This window comes from Gambusia affinis, linkage group LG23 (genome assembly GCF_019740435.1).
Source record: "Gambusia affinis linkage group LG23, SWU_Gaff_1.0, whole genome shotgun sequence".
Lineage (NCBI taxonomy): Eukaryota > Metazoa > Chordata > Actinopteri > Cyprinodontiformes > Poeciliidae > Gambusia > Gambusia affinis.
The window spans coordinates 6,751,634-6,768,622 of NC_057890.1; the positions used below are offsets into that span (position 1 = coordinate 6,751,634).

Consider the following 16,989-nt stretch of genomic DNA (forward strand, 5'->3'; position numbering starts at 1 on the left):
CCACCAAGTTCCACGTCTTTTTAGACTTTTTTTAGTCTTTGCACTCACATCAAACCTAAAACTCCTTTAATCGTGTAAAGGTAAACAATCTATGAATGAAAAACTGTTAAACATCAGAATTAAATTGATCAAGTGATATTGGTTTCTCCTGTTATCTCTATTTCTATCTGAAGCTAATAGATCTTTGGGGTTGAGGAGCAGACATGGACGCCGCCGAGCAGAAAACAGCCCACAGTTTGAGTCTAATAATAGACCTGCCAATTTCACACAATCACACTTTGACAACAGCCTCCAGATACGTCTGTTAGACACACCGGCCTTCCTTTTTTCTTTTCTTTTTCTTTTTTTTCCCCACTGTTCTCTTGAGCCTAATTAAACTGGCTATTTTGAACTGCTTTTCAACAAGTTTGATGACATTGAGTGGGTAGCTAAAACAAATTTATGCAGGGTGTGTGATAGGAATGCTTTGCAATGCAACAATCAGAAGGACTGTGTTTTTTGTACCTTTTAACTAAATATATATATTTTATGTCTTGGTGTGTAGCCTTTTGCCTTTTTTCTTACAGGTTTTCCCCCAGTGTGTTATAAGCCTGGCGGGCCACCAGGCTTTACATGTGCCCCCGCCAGGCTTAGCATTGCTTTTTTTTTATTGTTTGCATTTTTAAAAAAAAGATTTTATAGTTGATATTCAGATATTAATCTTCCAATAACACATCATTATTAAGTGATATTTTCAAATCTCCTGTGAACTTTAAACATTTTTTAACTCAAAAACACAAGAAGCCGCTGGATGAATGGCTGCCCTAGAACCCAACCACCGGGCTTAGCTAGTTTTTTGGTGGAAACCTTGGTAATAGGAGGAAGCAGTATATAATCACTCCGATTGGAGATTGATTATTCCTAAAAATATATTTTTAAATTGTGGAAGTAAGAGATAACACATCAGGGCTGCTGCTCCACCAGCCAATCCTAGAGTGTAAAGTACAAAGTGTAACTCACTGTGGTAAGTTAACTGATGATAATATTTAGTGTCATGTTACACTATGCAGATGCTCTGTCTGTACCGATGAAGATTCGCTAATATCAACAAGCTAAGTGCCTGAAGTGCCTCCAACAGGAGTGCACTCTAATCTATGTCCTGAATAATTAAGCTAATGGATATGTAACTACTTTGTTACAGTCAGGCACACAATGTGCTTCATTTTCTCCCATAAAACATATTATTAGATTAGATAAGCAAATCATATCTAGTTAAACAAAGTGCATCAAAGTTATACAAAGTATTTGGTTAAAAGCTGACCCAGAAAATCTGGAGGCTGGCCACAGTCACAGTGACAAATTTTGCTGAATGACAAAATTGTCCCAGAAATTATTGCGATAAACTGTAACAAAATTGCCCTTCAAAAATGATCATCATCAGGATGGAAATTATTGACCTCGTTTTCATTTATCATGCAATTCATTGGCTATTGCGACAGGCTTAGTCACAGCCGTGTAGCTCCAAATATTAGACATATTAATCTAAGCAAGACACAATAATATCTACAGTGCCGGTGAAAATGCATGATGCTGCAGGCCCCTTCAGCAGTAGCGATGAGGAAGAGCTTTCTAGTCAAAGCAATAGCACAAACAAACAGCTTGGTTTAGATTAGAAACAAAAAAACTGGCAGAGGCAGCTGCTTCCGATAAATGTAGAGGTCGTAATTGCTGTGACCTTGCAGAGATCCACAGACAGCCACCTGGGATCTGTGGCACAAACTTGGGCACTAAAATATCTTCTAAACTCCTTCTGAAAGAGCAGAGGGCAAGCCTCCAGTTAAATATCGCCCGAGAACCTCTACATCATGCCCCCCTTTTTGTTTTGTTTTTTTTCCAGGGTGATCAATGCTGGTAAGAGTGCGTTGAATGAGGACCAGGCCTGCTGCGAGGTGGTCGTGGCCAGAAGGAGACCGATGAGCTACTGTCCCCCGTCCACGCCCAGCAAGACCCCGACAGCCAAGAGACGCAACTCGCTCCCCAACGGCGAGGCCCTGGGTCTCCGCGTGGAACACATGATGGGCGAGGTAGGAACATGGATGCAAACAAACATGTAGTTCTCTTTCAAAAAAGACAGATATACCACTCTAATGTGCTTCCCTTGTTTATTATTATGGGCACTTAACATGACGCCACATTATTGATAAATAGTGATGCATGAAATGCAGCTTTAATGTGACCTCAAACAAATCTGCAGGCAGAATGACTGACTTAGCGAGTATTTCAAAGGTGGTTGTGATATTCCTTTGGCAAGGCAAAGAGGAAATCGTGCCTTACTGGGTAACAATCGGTCAATTCATTAAAGTGAAAAAAATCTAATTCTCAAAAGTGTCTTGAAGTATCACTGATTTCATCTAAGTGACATTTTGATCGCTATAAGATGCTGTATTGCTCTGCTCCTCTAATCTGTGGAGTTCCACAAGACTCAGTTCTTGGCCCAATATTATTTTCTTTCAATATTCCTCATCCTGCAAGAAATATTCAATCTTTTCATGACATTTCTTATCACATCTACGCCGATGACATCCTGTTGTACCTGTTTGTGTCACTCATATCTCTCCTATACCATCTCTGTGTATTTTAGAATTTGTTTCAAAGTTCTTGTATTCACCTACAAGGCTGTGAACGGCCAGCCTCCTGATTATCTGGGTCAGCGTTCAACCAAATACTTTGTATAACTTTGATTTGTGTTGCACAGCACTTTGTGACATTGTCTGTGAAAAGTGCTTTATAAAACTTTGTACTTGCTTCCGGCAATAAATCACCTAAAATGCCACCTATCTGTCACAACGCAAGACATTCAATAAACTCTTGATCCTGCTAACGACGTTTTGCTAAAATGCTAGGCTAACGTTGACGTGTTTGCTCTCTGTTTTGATGTGACTTGTTGATAATCCAGTTCTTAACTCCTTCCAGTGCAGTTCCAACACCTACAGAAAAAGTTGTTCTCATGCTTTTGTTTGAACGTCATAAAATTGACAGAGTACTGTAAACCTCTCACTCACAGACATCTGCTGTAGGGAGTTAAAGTACGCAGAGCGAGTCAGATAACACGGAAATAGTTACGGTTTTTGAAAATCGAGCAAAGTGCAACAGTACAGCAAACTCTGATATTCAAAAAAATGTTTTGATCACATAAATGCGTCATCATATTTGAAACGATTAGTCATGATTTAACCAGTCTAATAGGGGTGAAATGCAGGCGACTTGAGTTCATTGACCTTCTTCAGACATTCGGTGAACTGTGACGAATTAGCAGCGTTTCCTGAATCCCACTTTGTGCTTTGCAATAGGAACAACAAAGATGTGGGAGTCAAGGACTCATCCAAACAGAGATAAAACAGACACGTAAACCCTGTTTCCACCCAGAAAATAAAATAAAATAAACGGGGTTCTGTTCTGTGACAACTCCTACATGGAGATTTGACCTCACTGCTGGAAAGCAGGAGTCATGGCGGGTCTCCTTGCACAGCAACGCCGGCCGGCCAGCGTTGGCCATCGGTTACGACCTCCTCCAACGCTGCTAACGATGACATTATAGGGAGATTAGCAGCACAGCCCAGAGGAGTTCTGCGTAACGTTGCCGTTATGCCCATCATTGCATTGCAGCATTCCTTCCAACATCTGCAGCAAAGCCTGCTGCTTCAGAGCCAGCAGTCATTGTTGGAGGAAATGGATCCAGCTGATGGTCCGTGCTGCTCTTTTTCTTTTGCATGAATGTAAAATCTTCTAATTCAAAATATTGACACGTATGAATACACAAGCTCACATTTCCTGGTGTGATTTTGTCCCATTTACCTACAAAAAGTGTGTTGCAAACGTCACTTCACAATCACAGACTGCTTTATGTTTTTGCTGTGGTTTCAAATGGGGCTGAATTTTGAGGTGGGAAAGAAATGAAGCAATGTTTTCAACATTTTTTTAAATAACAATAAGTCAGAAAAAATATTATGATCGTTTATAAATCAGTGTTTAGTAAAACCACCCTTTTCGTCACCCTTTTGCAAGGGTTTTGGTGGTATTCTCCGTCACTTGTTACATTTTCTCTGGCAGCTCCTTCACCATGGAAAAGTCTACAGCTGCCTTGAAATAAGGGTGTAATATTTAGATATAACCCTTCTTCAGTTACTATTATGAGCCTCCCTAGAGTCTGATGTTAGTACATCTAGGTGTAAAATACAGAAGTAGGCTGCCAGAGCAAAAAAAAGCAACAGTGAAGGTTGACAAAGTTGTATTTAACCTGTCAAATAGTTCAAATTATTACAATTCAATCTTAAATTTAAATCCAAAAAATTTTTTAAAAGTCTCAAATTGAACCTACTGAAACTTGCCGAAACCTTGAAAATTGCTCAGGCTTAGTTCAGCGTAGGACTGGGCGATACGGGCTTAAGGTTTTATCACGATATTTGTTGCGATAACAATAAACGTGACGATAAGAAGTCTTTATTACGTCTTTGTTAGGTAACTTTGTGAATGTGTGTTACAGCAATTACAGCCCCACAAACACAAATAGTTCTCTTGAAAATCTTTCCCATTTGTAATGTATAAGTCAGAGTGATTTGTATGAGTAAATTTCACAGGTTACCTTTATTTTAAAATGTATTGGTATTTACTGATTGCTTTCATGAAACAAACAGCAGGGAAAATAGCAAAGCTATCCATAATAGGGTCCCTTTAGCGGAGTTTGAAACATAATTAACTGGAATTTCTTGTGGCAACAATAATTCAAACTTCCTATGAAATGTAAACAATACAATAGATAAGTGCCCGACCTTTCATGTTCATTATAGGAATGGTGAGTTATATTGTTAGGCTTCCATCCCACCAAGTTTTACACGTCCACATTTCATCTGCAGGAGAGCGAAGGGCTCGTTTTCCACTACTGGGCTTTGTTCGACGGCCACGCCGGCTCAGGCGTGGCCGTCGTCGCCTCCCGCCTGCTGCAGCACCACATCGCCTGCCAGCTTCAAGCCGTCATAGAGATCCTGCGCAACTGCCACTCGCCGCCCCCCACCGTGCTGGGTGAGGAGCCCGACAGCAGCCCCTACATGCAGGGAAACCCCCCGGGGCCGCACCGCGCCCTGACGCGGGCCGCCTCGCTGCGGGGGGCTGCCGGCGCCCCGAGCTCGCCGAGCAGCACTCTGCCTCCGCCGCGCTTCTACATGGAGAAGAAGGTCCAACACGAGAGCCTGGTGATCGGAGCAATAGAGAACGCCTTCAAGGAGATGGTGCGTGATGGAGGACGAGGCTTAGGAGGCATTCAGGGACCTCAAATTGTTAGAAATACAGACTTCAGGTTTTATCACGGCGGTAAAAAGCGACAATACAAACTGTTTGTTACTGTAGTGATTGCATGGAACAGCAACGATAACCACAGAAACACAAATCATGCTCCAAAAACTCCTTTCCATTTATAAAACTCTTCTTTAGTACACCAGTCACACCAACAGTTGTGGTTTGTATCCCTAAAATGCACACTGTAGCTGCATTTAATCCTATTTTCAAGTTTCCTGATGTTTATCAAAACAAAGTTGAGAAAAATAGTAAAAAATAAAAATTTCTGACAATACAGAGAGTTTTAGGGGTTTTCAGCATCATTAATTGGACTTTATTGTGACAACACTAAATCAAAACCTTCTAAAAAATTTATTTAGCTGATCTGCAACTTGATAAATACTGCTCCCTAATTTATTTTAAAGCTCTTTTTGTAGTTTCGGAAAAAAAATTACATTGGTTTTTTTGTTGTTTTTTTTTTTTGCCACTTCCTTTGAAGGAGTCTAGATTTACAGTTTTGACCGGCACTTCTTCGTCATAGCCTTTTTATTTTTTTTAAAATCATCTCTGAGCCCTGACCTACGGTGACCCCTCCCTGTTTTCTTAGTCATAGAAAACAGGGAGTGTGTTGACTTTCTCGTGTATCTCCTCTCTTCTTGAGAATGGCCCCTGTAGCTTTGACATTTCATGATCTGTTTTGTTTTGTGACGCATTGTGCTATTAAGCGGGAAAATTCGCATAAACATCCCTGGGTTTTGGGAAGAGTTAGCCTCTCTGGAAAATTGTGACTCCAATCTTTATTCGTGACGGTATTCAAAATTATGAGTAAGAGGCAACAACACACATGAGATGTCTCATGTTTCCATTACTGGTACTGTATCACTCACTTCTCATTCCATGGAAAAGGGATTTTCCAGATGTTTCAAATATTTATTTTCTCATTAAAATAACTACTAGAGAGTTCATTTTTTAGAGGTTGAGGGGTTTTTTTTTTAAGACGTTGGGGTGCATTTCTGCTGTGTGTCCACTAGATGGCAGTGGTAGGCTTTGCAAGCTGAGGCTCAGAAAATAAAATCGACGAAGCTTCTTGTAAGCTAAACCCCCGTTTCTGCTATCCTTACAGTGAAAAGAAGCTCTTATATTTAAAATGGGAACCTTTATAAAATATAATATCTGAATTATTTATGTTGCTGTTGAAGAAAAATAACCACTCACATAAATTTGAGAATGTTGTACAGAGGAAAATGCTTTTCTGTCCTGCATGTCAGTTTAGCTAATTTGGTTACATTTATTTTTTGATTTATTTTTTTTAGCAACAAACTCATCTGTTGGATCTATTGTGAAACGAAAACATGATTCTGGGAACTTTGGAGATTTTCTGATCGTCGTCTTACGCTGTGTGCCATCAAACCGTCTGCTGGTTTCCTTTTTCTCAGGACGCCCAGATCGAGAGGGAGAAACAAGTGTACAGCATCAGCGGCGGATGCACGGCGCTCACCGTGGTTTACCTGCTGGGGAAGTTGTACGTCGGGAACGCAGGCGACAGCAGGTACGTTTCAGACTCGGCTGCGAAGTCAAAGCATCTTTGATGACTGAGGAGCTTCTGTCGTTTCTCATCGCAAAACTTCCACGTCCGCGTCCTGCAGGGCCATCATCATTAGAGACGGCGAGATCGTTTCCATGTCGACGGAGTTCACGCCAGAGTCAGAACGGCAGCGACTGCAGTTCCTGGTTGGACAGTTTTTTGTTTTGTTTTTTTTGTTGTTTTTTTTACTTTATTCTCCTTTTCAAAACACATCTCCACACATTGTCACATTACAAACACAAACTTTTAATGTGTTTTATGGCGGAAGTAGTGCTTTATTTGTAAAGGGGAAGGAAAAAGTCTTGCATGTTTTCTCCTGATATTTCCAGATGTTTAGCCTGGATTTTATTTGGGGGCATCAGAATAAATGTATATAAATCCATACTGCACTTTTAAGGTTCTTTTTATATATATAAAAAAATCCAAAGCATGATGCTGCCACCACCATATTTCACAGTGGAGTTGGTGAGACCTCCGTTTACTTTTTTAGCACAAGCTTGCAGTGTTAAGTTAATTCAAATGTAAATTGAGCAGAAATAACATTTTCAGTATATTATGCATACATTGATTCTTACTAATTTTGTTTATGATTTTTTTGTGAGCATATCTTTTATGTCTTATGCAACATTCACATTTCCCACTTTGGGAATGAAGGTTCATGTGTTATATTCTTCTTTTTTTTTCTCTAGATTTTATTTAGGGGCATCGGGGGAAATGCGGGTTAAGAAGTGCACACTTTCCAGAAACGTTCAGGAATGTCCTGTGCACTTCTTTTCGTTAGTCTGTCACATAAAGTACTTTGTGGTCAACAAAATGTGGAAAAAGTTCAAACGAGAAAACCTGAGCTGTTTGAAAGTTTCTCTGACTGACTGGAAGCGTCGTCGTCCGTCCTGCAGGGCTACATGCAGCCGCAGCTGTTGGGGAACGAGTTCACGCACCTGGAGTTCCCCCGCAGGGTCCAGAGGAAGGAGGTGGGCAAGAGGATGCTCTACAGGGACTTCACCATGAACGGGTGGTGAGTTTCCTCCGTCGCAGAGTGCTGCCATTTTCAAACTAGCTCCTCTCCGTAATGAGGAGTAAACTCTGAGCGTTGCAAGTGTTGCATGTTTGGGCTAAGATTTGCATCACCCCCATAGAACAAGCTGGAGTTCTTTCAGGTCTGGTTATGACATTTATTTAATTTTTTATTTTTTTTTCTTCTGCCGTTCCATACGGTCCATGCAGCAGAAACCGACAGACAGATGACGCGTTTTAAACAAGACGTGTCATTGTGGAGAGCGGGATTGTGCTCAGGGATTATTTTAAAGACTAGGAAGACAATTCAGAGTGTGACGAGAGGCTGAACGAGAAGGGGTGGGAGGACTGCTGATGCTGGCGTTTCACACTTTCCTGCTTAAAGGCACAAAAAAACAGAGAGACAGACAGAATCTGCTGCTTTGGGCGCCGGGGAGGTCATGAAAAGTTCACCGCTTGCGTCGAAGAAAGACTAATGGCCAGACAGAAGCACAGTCTGACAGAGGAGAAGGAACTCTGGGTGGATGTGAAGCCGTTTGAAGTTGTTCAATGTTTTCCTCTGACTTTTGGTGCCAAATCTGATCTCGTCGGTTGAAGCACATCAGCAAGCGGCTACGAGGTTTTTGAAGCCGACATCAAAGTTTTGAATGTGTTTTTTCAGATTTGCTCTTTGAATTTGTGCTTTGAACGCTTCATACTCTCCCAGCCTCTTGTTCTCAGTATTGTCTTTTTCTGCAAACAAATGTGTGGTTTTTTTTTTAAAGGGAATCTGAATTAAGTGTTATTTATATTAATTTGACCAAATTCCTCTGACCTTTGCTGTAGTTGTTGACAATCTGACAAAAAAAAAGCAAGCCCTAAAATAACAATCTATTCATTTTTTGTATAAAATGAGGACGGGAAATATCATTAGCAGCATATTTGCCCTAACCAAAGTAAAAGTTGTTGTGAAGCATTTTTGATAATTGCAAAATATTTGTTTTTTGAGGCTATAACTGTATGCAGAAAATAATCTATGGTCAAAAAAGCTGGAATAATTATTTTTTTTTTTGTCATTTTGTTGCTGTCAGGAAAAAATTGTAGTAAAACATTTTATACATACCTTTCCCTAGGAGGCCTATAGTTTATATCCTTTTTCAAGTACCTCATCTAAACATAGAAATCTAAATAAACGTCTAAAGTGATGTATTAAGTGAGCTAATTGGTCTTTGTTTAGCCTAAATTGGACAAGATTTGCAGATTTTGAAGTCACATTTTCAACACATTTTGGTTCATTTTCAATTCAAAAAGGTGTTGAAAATGAACATTTTATATATATATATATATATATATATATAAAAGAAGACTAAAAAAAATGTGTGTTGTGGTCAGACAGCTACGGGTTAGCTTTGGGCTAGCATGAAAAGCTTCAAATGCTACTTTTTCCTTTAAATGTTCAGCTAGCATTTATACATGCATAAAATATTCTTGTTTTGTTTTTGGTCTTTACCTATTTGATCAATAAATTTCTCTTTAGTTGTAGAATGGTCACTAGTTTTAAATGTTTGTGTTGCTAATTTTTAGTTATTTAAAAGACTAGTCATAGAAGAAATGCTATATTGTAAATATCATTCCTTGATGCTGTTAACGCTTTTTTATTAGCTTGAAAACAAAAAAAAGCTATTCTATTCTATTTTTTTGTTGAATACTGTTAGTTCACTCGCTGATGTTTATTATCATCTGTTTAAAGAACTGCTGTTCCTGACATGTTGCTAATGTTGGTGAAGCTGACCTCATTTGTTTGATGCTAATTTTTAGTCAATCATCTTACTTCATTTTTACAATAAGGTAGCTACGTCTCTACATCATTATATTTGTAGCATAACTTCTCATAACTTAGCCATACCAATTTATATTCATTTATAGCCAACATATCAATTAGTCTCAAATGTTTTTCAAAATTCCACTTGTCTTTGCCTTTAAATTAATTCAATTAATACACGTATTGTGGTGTATTTGTTGACCTTCCATTAATGAAGGGTGGCAGGTTATGCTTTACTTTAAAGTCTTTTTTTTATTATCTTCAAGGGCATACAAGACTTTAGAGGATGAAGATCTCAAGTTTCCTCTTATTTACGGCGAAGGCAAAAAGGTAACTAGTCAGAACTGGTTCTGTTTTTACGACCAACATGCACAAAGTAGTAATAATTGTTAGGTGGAGGCAAAATTCTCTACCGAGTTCCTCCTTTTTTAATAAATTGAAATCTGGAAAGTGTGGCATGCATACCATTCACTCACTGACTCTGCTTTCACACGCCAGCCAATACCGAGCCAAGTAGCGTTGCACCCAGATATGTCAGCTTTTCCAATTGAGTTTTCTCTGGAGTATTTTAGATGCAGATCTGTTTTTTTTTTTTAAAAAAAAAAGATTATTTTTGCAAATTTATGCATTTCAGTAACTCCATCACATTACATAGATTAATTAGACAAAGAGGGATGGTTTACCAACTTTACTTCTCTTAGTCACGATGATTTTCTGCCAACACCTAATGAAAACAAATCATTTAACATGAGTATATTACATCAGACCAATTAAAAATATCTTTTTAAAATCTTGGGCTGTTTAATAGCTTCTAAAAGTCTGTTATTCTCAAACTATTTAGTCTGACAAACTCATCAGGGGATGTATTCTAATTTACTACACATTTACTATTCTCATTTCCACACATTTTATCACTTAAATAATTTTAACCAGGTATGAATCAGCAAGTATAGTAGGGTTCAGGTTAAGAAAATATTATCTAATTGGGGTAATTATGTAAACAGGCATCAGATGATCCGAACTTGATCTTACAAAATTTATTTATTTTTTCTCAAATACAGTTGATTCGTATTAAAAAATTGTACAATTGTCCATCCTGGAAAATTCTGTCCACTTAATTCATAAACGTAAGGCTGAGTTTCAAAACTTCAGACGCAGGAAGAGGATTTTAACGCCGAGTTTTAGACGGCGCATGTCGGCAGCCAGACATGAACTCAGTCACCTCTCCAGTGCAAACATTGCATGAACCAGTTTGCCTCGGTTTCAATAAAAGCTGCTATTTTCAAAAGAAGATGTCAGCACATCGTAGAGGAGTCGATCCAGGGCTTCGGAAGCAGATATTACACTTGCACACATTTTATTTTTCATATTTAAATGCCTGGAGCGTTCACGTTTCACATGATCGGGCATAAATCTGGGCGCCTAAAGTCAGTCATTCACGTGTTTTGGTTTTTTTTGTTTTGTGTTTTTTTAATCAGGCGCGGGTTCTGGCAACCATCGGAGTGACCCGGGGGCTCGGTGACCACGACCTCAAAGTTCACGACTCCAACATTTACATCAAGCCGTTCCTGTCCTGTATTCCCGAGGTCAGAGAAAACACCTCTCTGTTATTTAACTCCAAATGAAAGAAATGAGGAAAAGAAGATTTCTGAGAAGCTGAATCTGCTTCCAGAGATCTGATTTTCCATCCCGGCTCGCTGGTCCATGCTGCTCTGCTCCTGTTGCTCGTGGCAGAGTTGTGTATTTATTTCATGTCTCGCTGTATAGGAGGCACGATGTCCTCCTCTATATGCACCGCACTCATCACGCTGCTTCTCTGCCGCCGGAAAACTTGAACTCACCTGTCTGAACCGTCTGGCTCTGGATTCAAAGCGCTTTCATCTCCCGAAGTAGTTCATCTTATAGAGTTTTCTCTTTCCCTCTCTTGAGCTCCGCGCTTGATCTTTAATTCATTATCGCCAGGGTTCATGGCGGGTTCGCGTCAAACCTCCTGCCTCCTCCTCCGCTCGCTAACGCGGCGCTCAGCGAAGTCTCCTGTGTGTTGTTTGTATCAGGGTGCTACCACAACGCCGTTCAATTCCTTAAGTCATGGAAACATCCAGAACAAAGCGGCGTGTGGAGGACCGGGCACTTTGGAAACACACAGGGAGTTAGTTTGTATAAGAAACAAGATAAAAGCAAACAACAACAACAAAAAAAAGTATTTTGGTGACACAATTTGCTAGTTTTTGGCACGAGTTTAGAGCATCTCACTTCTATCTTCCACTGACTGATCTGCCTTTTCTTTTTCTCCAATCCATCCTCCCTCGCTTGGATTATTTCTTCCTTCTCTTTCTTATACCCTTCCTTACATAATTCCTTCTTCCCGTCTGTGTTTTCTTCATATCGTTCTCATTCTTTTTGTACCTTTTAATTTTTTAATCATTCTTATTTTTGGTGTCTTTATTTCCCCGCCTCCCCTTCCACAGTTAATTTCATGTTTCCTTCCTTCTTTCCTTTTGTCCTTTGTGTCTTTTTTTTATCTGCCTTCTCTCCCTTAATTCCTCATTTAATTTCTTGTGTCCTTCTGTCCATCCGTTCCTGCATTTTTTCCTCTTGGCATGGGGTTTATGTAAAGTTTGCTCTCTACACAAATTCCTCTAGGTTATATATTAACGTTTTCACAAAAAGGACTCTGTAACAAATGTGCTGGAGCCCTGTTTTTAAATCTTTGAAGGAACAGTAGGCCATTAATTACAAATAAAAAATTGTTGGACAACTTGTATCATTTAAAATGTGGCTTTCAAATTAGAATCTCACAAAAACGACGTCGCTTTAACCCGATTTATTTGACCGTCCGCAACCGTCGGTGACGCAGACGTGAGTCTCCCGGCGTCTGATAAGTTACTTCAAGAAAAAAAAACCATGTCAAATCATTCGAAGACATGGACTGAACAAAGGCGTTCGGCGTTTCCACAGGTGAAGGTGTATAACCTGACGCAGCACGAACACGGCACCGACGACGTCATGGTGATGGGAACCGACGGCCTCTGGGACGTCCTGACCAACGAGGAGGTAGCCGAATCCGTCAGCACTTTCCTGTCCAACTGCGACCCCGACGACCTGCACAGGTGAGGATTCCTGCTCTCCTCCGCGTGGTTTGGGCTTTCCCCTCTTCCTCTCTGTCCACTCTCCGACACGGGAATGAGTCCGAAGGGTAATTCTGCTCGTAGGTACACGATGGCGGCCCAAGACCTGGTGATGCGAGCGCGGGGCGTGCTGAGAGACCGAGGCTGGAGGATCACCAACGAGCGGCTGGGCTCCGGAGACGACATCTCCGTCTTCATCGTCCCCTTGATGTACGGCAACCGGCAGCCCTGACCCGGTCTCCGCAGGGTGGGGCGTAAACGTGAACCGGATCGATGAGTCCTGAACACTGAAAACTCCTTCTGATTACCTATTTTATTTATTTCCCTTTTAAGAAAAGAAAAAAAAACATATAAACAGACTCTGCCGGTGCTTCTGAATCAGTTTAAAATTGAAGAAACTGATATTTGAAGGTTTTAAAAGGCGGCGATTCCCAAAGCTACAACCGGACGTCTGAAATAAGGAGGTGAGGGAAGAAAAACTTCTTTCTTGTCCTACTTTTCTCACCCTTTCTTTCTCTTCTGTCCTGTTTGGTCGATCTTGTTTCAAGAATCATACCTCCGTCGTCTGAACCTGGACCCAGCTGACAGGTCGGCTGCTTTTTTTGTTTCTATTTCTTCTTCTCTCCGTTTTGCCACAATGTGGCGTTTGAAGGCTCAGTTGCTGACGAACGGCGTCCTCGGACAAACGGCGTGACCGTTGAAGGCAACCCGATTGAAGTTAAAAACCTCCTGAACCGACATTTATGTGCTAAAAGTTGGTTCTAAAGTTTACACTGCTGGGCTCACATAAAGTTTGGTTAGTATTTAATTTGTCTACGGTTTTATCTTTTCACTGTGTTGCACACTAACAGACATGAGTTAATGTTCTTTAACGATGCACTTTTAAAAAAACAACAAAACAAAAAAAAATCATATTTTTTATTTGCTTTGCATTGCTTTGCTAAGGTATCCCAAGCACTTTAAGCTTTTTCCCATTTTCTCATGTTGCACTGGATTTGAGTCTGGACCTGGATTGAGCCTTTTAATAGGAACACTTCCCTGTCCCCTGTGGATTATAGCATCAACACAGCACCATACTGCCACTACTATGTTTCGCCATGGCACGCTTTTGTACTCTTCCATCCTTTTTCTATTTATAAGCTTCCATCTTCAGCTCCTTTATAGTACAAAATTAACCAAAACAGTGTATGAATACTTTTGATCCAAAATCAGGGTCTTGCAAAAAAACTTTTTTTTTCAACCCGACGTCTGCTGAACTGTAACTCCTCTTTTTTTTCCTGTTTTTTTTTCTTCTGAAGCGTCAGATTTTCCTGTTACCTTTCAAAGGGATTTAGAGCTGTAGCTTTCCATGCTTCCTGAAAGTCTTTCAAAGATTTTTTTTTATTTTATTTTATTTATTTATTTTTTTGTCGGCTGTTCAATCATTATCAGTCCGACGCCTGATCTGTTTATACGTACCACGTTTTTGGTCCTGTCCGATTAAGCCAGCTAACATTGAGCTTTTTAAGATGCTAGAATGATTCAGAGCTCGCTTGTATAGAAAAAGCTCAAACGAAATCCTCTGAATCACTGGTTAAAAACATCCAAATTCAAACAAGTTTTAATTTTATGACTACAAAAACTGCAAAAAGTGAAGTTTTTGTACATTTCGAAATCCGTCATACAAATGCACTTTTTTTTATTTATTTATTTATTTTTTTTCGTGCCAATCTAAGCCAACCAAAAGTTATCGCATCAAATTTCCATCGGTATATAAATCCCTGCACAGACTCCATGTTGGACTTAATGAATTGCGCACCAGTGTAGTTGCATTCAAGAGCCAAGATATGAAAAGCGTGGAGGCAAATATTCCCTGCAGCAGGGAGAATGTAATAAATAGCTAAACCTAAAATATAATCATTCTTAAAATATGTAAAAGCTTCTCTTTTTTTCCCCCCGTTTTGCTCTGTTTTATGTTTTCAGAAGCTTTAGGTCGACACCAACTGCCTCGGCTGAAAGTATCTCGATGTGTGGATGTAGTTTTTAGTATATGCAGTAATTTGTTTTAGGCCTGGGATGAGCGACGGTGCAATGGTTTAATTTTGCTGTTTCTTTTTTATGAGCTTTTTATTTATGTAATGCATCTCGTAATTTCTGTCATGAATGTCCGAGCCAGATGTTTATAAGACCGTGGGATTTCCTAGCTTTGGAAGCATCCAGAAATTTCTTGCAAAAGCTGCAGGATGACATAAACAATTGCTTATGAATTTTTACAACCCTAATATAGACAATTTTTTTTGCATGCTTGTGCCAGTTTGAGTTCATTTGCTGGGCTTTAAAAGGAGAACTGAGTCTAAAGAGTTTAGCAGAAGATCAGAGAAGCATCCATTAACAAAATAATAATTAAAAAAAAATGCTAATTGCTAAGTTTTAAAATGAGCTTATTTTAAAAAATTGAGAAGGATGTTTTTTTAAACAATTTAAAAAACTTCAAATGAATAACCATTCTAAGAAAAAATAAATAAAAAATTGGTGAATAAATCTGAATGTTAGAGCATCTGCAGAGAATAAAACATATCAAAGCAATAAGGCTACAAAGCTAATAGCATTAGCAGCTAATAGTTAAGGAGTTAAAAAAAGGGCTTTTTGATGGATTTTTGTTAAATTGTTGATGGTTACCCTGGTGAAGCTAAAGTATCAATATACTCTAAAAAAGTACTATTGTTTCTCTTTATCAATAAACAGAATTTTTTACTAAAATTTCAACAATAGACGTTTCTCTTGATGTAGTTTAGATCAGCTATTTTAACTTAATTTTGCCCTGAGATCGGGGAAGGTCCAGGTCGCGACCTTGAAATAAACTTTCTTATCCTGTTCCTCATCTGTTAAAAAGTGTAACAATACAAAGCGTAATATTGCCTCCAAATATTGCAGCAGAATAACACAGTTTAGTTTCTTTTTTAGATAAAAATGTATAACCCTTTGAGAGAGAAAGGGTAAATAAACAACAAATATTACTTAGCTTATTTGAAATGCACTAAGGTGTTAGATTTTAGATCTAAAGTGTATTTTCAAAATTTAATTATCTCCAAAAATGTATTGTACAACCTACAACTATAAAGAAAGTTTCAGCAAGCTGCTGCTTAGCTCAATGTAGCTTAGCTTAGCTCATTTTAGCTAATTTACCATAGTTTGGGCCTGAGATTAATATGAGGCTAAGCCAAACTCTTTATGGGCTTTGAAATGAACCGAACTTTAAACTCAGAAGTGTATTTTTAAAGTTGTATTGTGTCTGAACAATAAACTGAAAACGTTATCACCATAAAACAATCAGATGCTTAGCTTAAAATGTCTTAGCATAGCTTATTTTAGCTAATTTAACTTCGTTCAGCCTTAAGATTCAGGTAAATCAAAATTAAACTATTATTGATGAAATACACTAAAAGTTTATATCTCGTTTCTTATGAATGCACTTACAATCAACAGTTCATACTCCTTCTGCTGTCCGATATTTGTTGCACCGAAGTTAACCGTCTTGGACCTTTTTTGAAACCATCTGCATTACATCAGAGCAGCAGCTGTTTTTTTTTTTTTATTTCCTGGTGCTGTGCTCCTCTTGTACCTTCCATTGAAGAAATCCCATTTGCTAATTAATGACATGTTTATATTACATCCCGAGTCATCTGAACGTGATTGAGACCCTTTCGTAGAAGAATGTGAAGTACGATTTATTTGTGTCATCACCCAACTTTTGCACATCGGCTCAGGTTCGGCTATGAATTTACGACTAGCTGTACATGAAGTCTTTAATCCAGTTCCATCTACCTGATTGTTGTCGTTTTTGCTGTGCTATAATCGCTGTTCTGTTTTTGCCTACGTGACACTACCAGGTTAGGAAACTTGTGAAGCTGAGGGGGATTTTTTTGTAGCAACGATCGACTTTGAGGCCTAGTTGGGGGGGGTTGTTCTTAGCTAACTATCGTGCTACCTTTACTTCAATGTGAATGTGAGATGTAATTTTATAAAGGAGCACGACCTCATTGGGTGATAAACTACTATTTTGATGTCTCCTCGCACAAGCTTGACGTCGGAAGGAGACAAGCGATGTTTACCTTCAGTGTTTCTTACCCAGGAATCAAAAAAAACACAATAAAGATCCATGTCAAACAATA

The 16,989-nt window shown here is 39.1% G+C and overlaps 1 protein-coding gene across 5 annotated transcripts in view; it reads left to right on the top strand.

The window, feature by feature from the left end:
• The window catches only part of LOC122826454 (protein phosphatase 1H-like), a 149,543-nt gene extending 132,554 nt beyond the window's left edge, over positions 1-16,989 (top strand). For all 5 annotated transcript variants that reach the window (XM_044108324.1, XM_044108322.1, XM_044108323.1 and 2 more), the window contains 9 exons: positions 1,877-2,063; positions 4,893-5,264; positions 6,747-6,859; positions 6,957-7,041; positions 7,792-7,910; positions 9,977-10,040; positions 11,189-11,296; positions 12,669-12,820; positions 12,923-16,989. In XM_044108324.1, the coding sequence (XP_043964259.1) occupies positions 1,953-2,063; positions 4,893-5,264; positions 6,747-6,859; positions 6,957-7,041; positions 7,792-7,910; positions 9,977-10,040; positions 11,189-11,296; positions 12,669-12,820; positions 12,923-13,070 (1,272 nt within the window). In that variant the 5' untranslated portion in view covers positions 1,877-1,952 and the 3' untranslated portion in view covers positions 13,071-16,989. The remainder of the gene's footprint in view (positions 1-1,876; positions 2,064-4,892; positions 5,265-6,746; positions 6,860-6,956; positions 7,042-7,791; positions 7,911-9,976; positions 10,041-11,188; positions 11,297-12,668; positions 12,821-12,922) is intronic.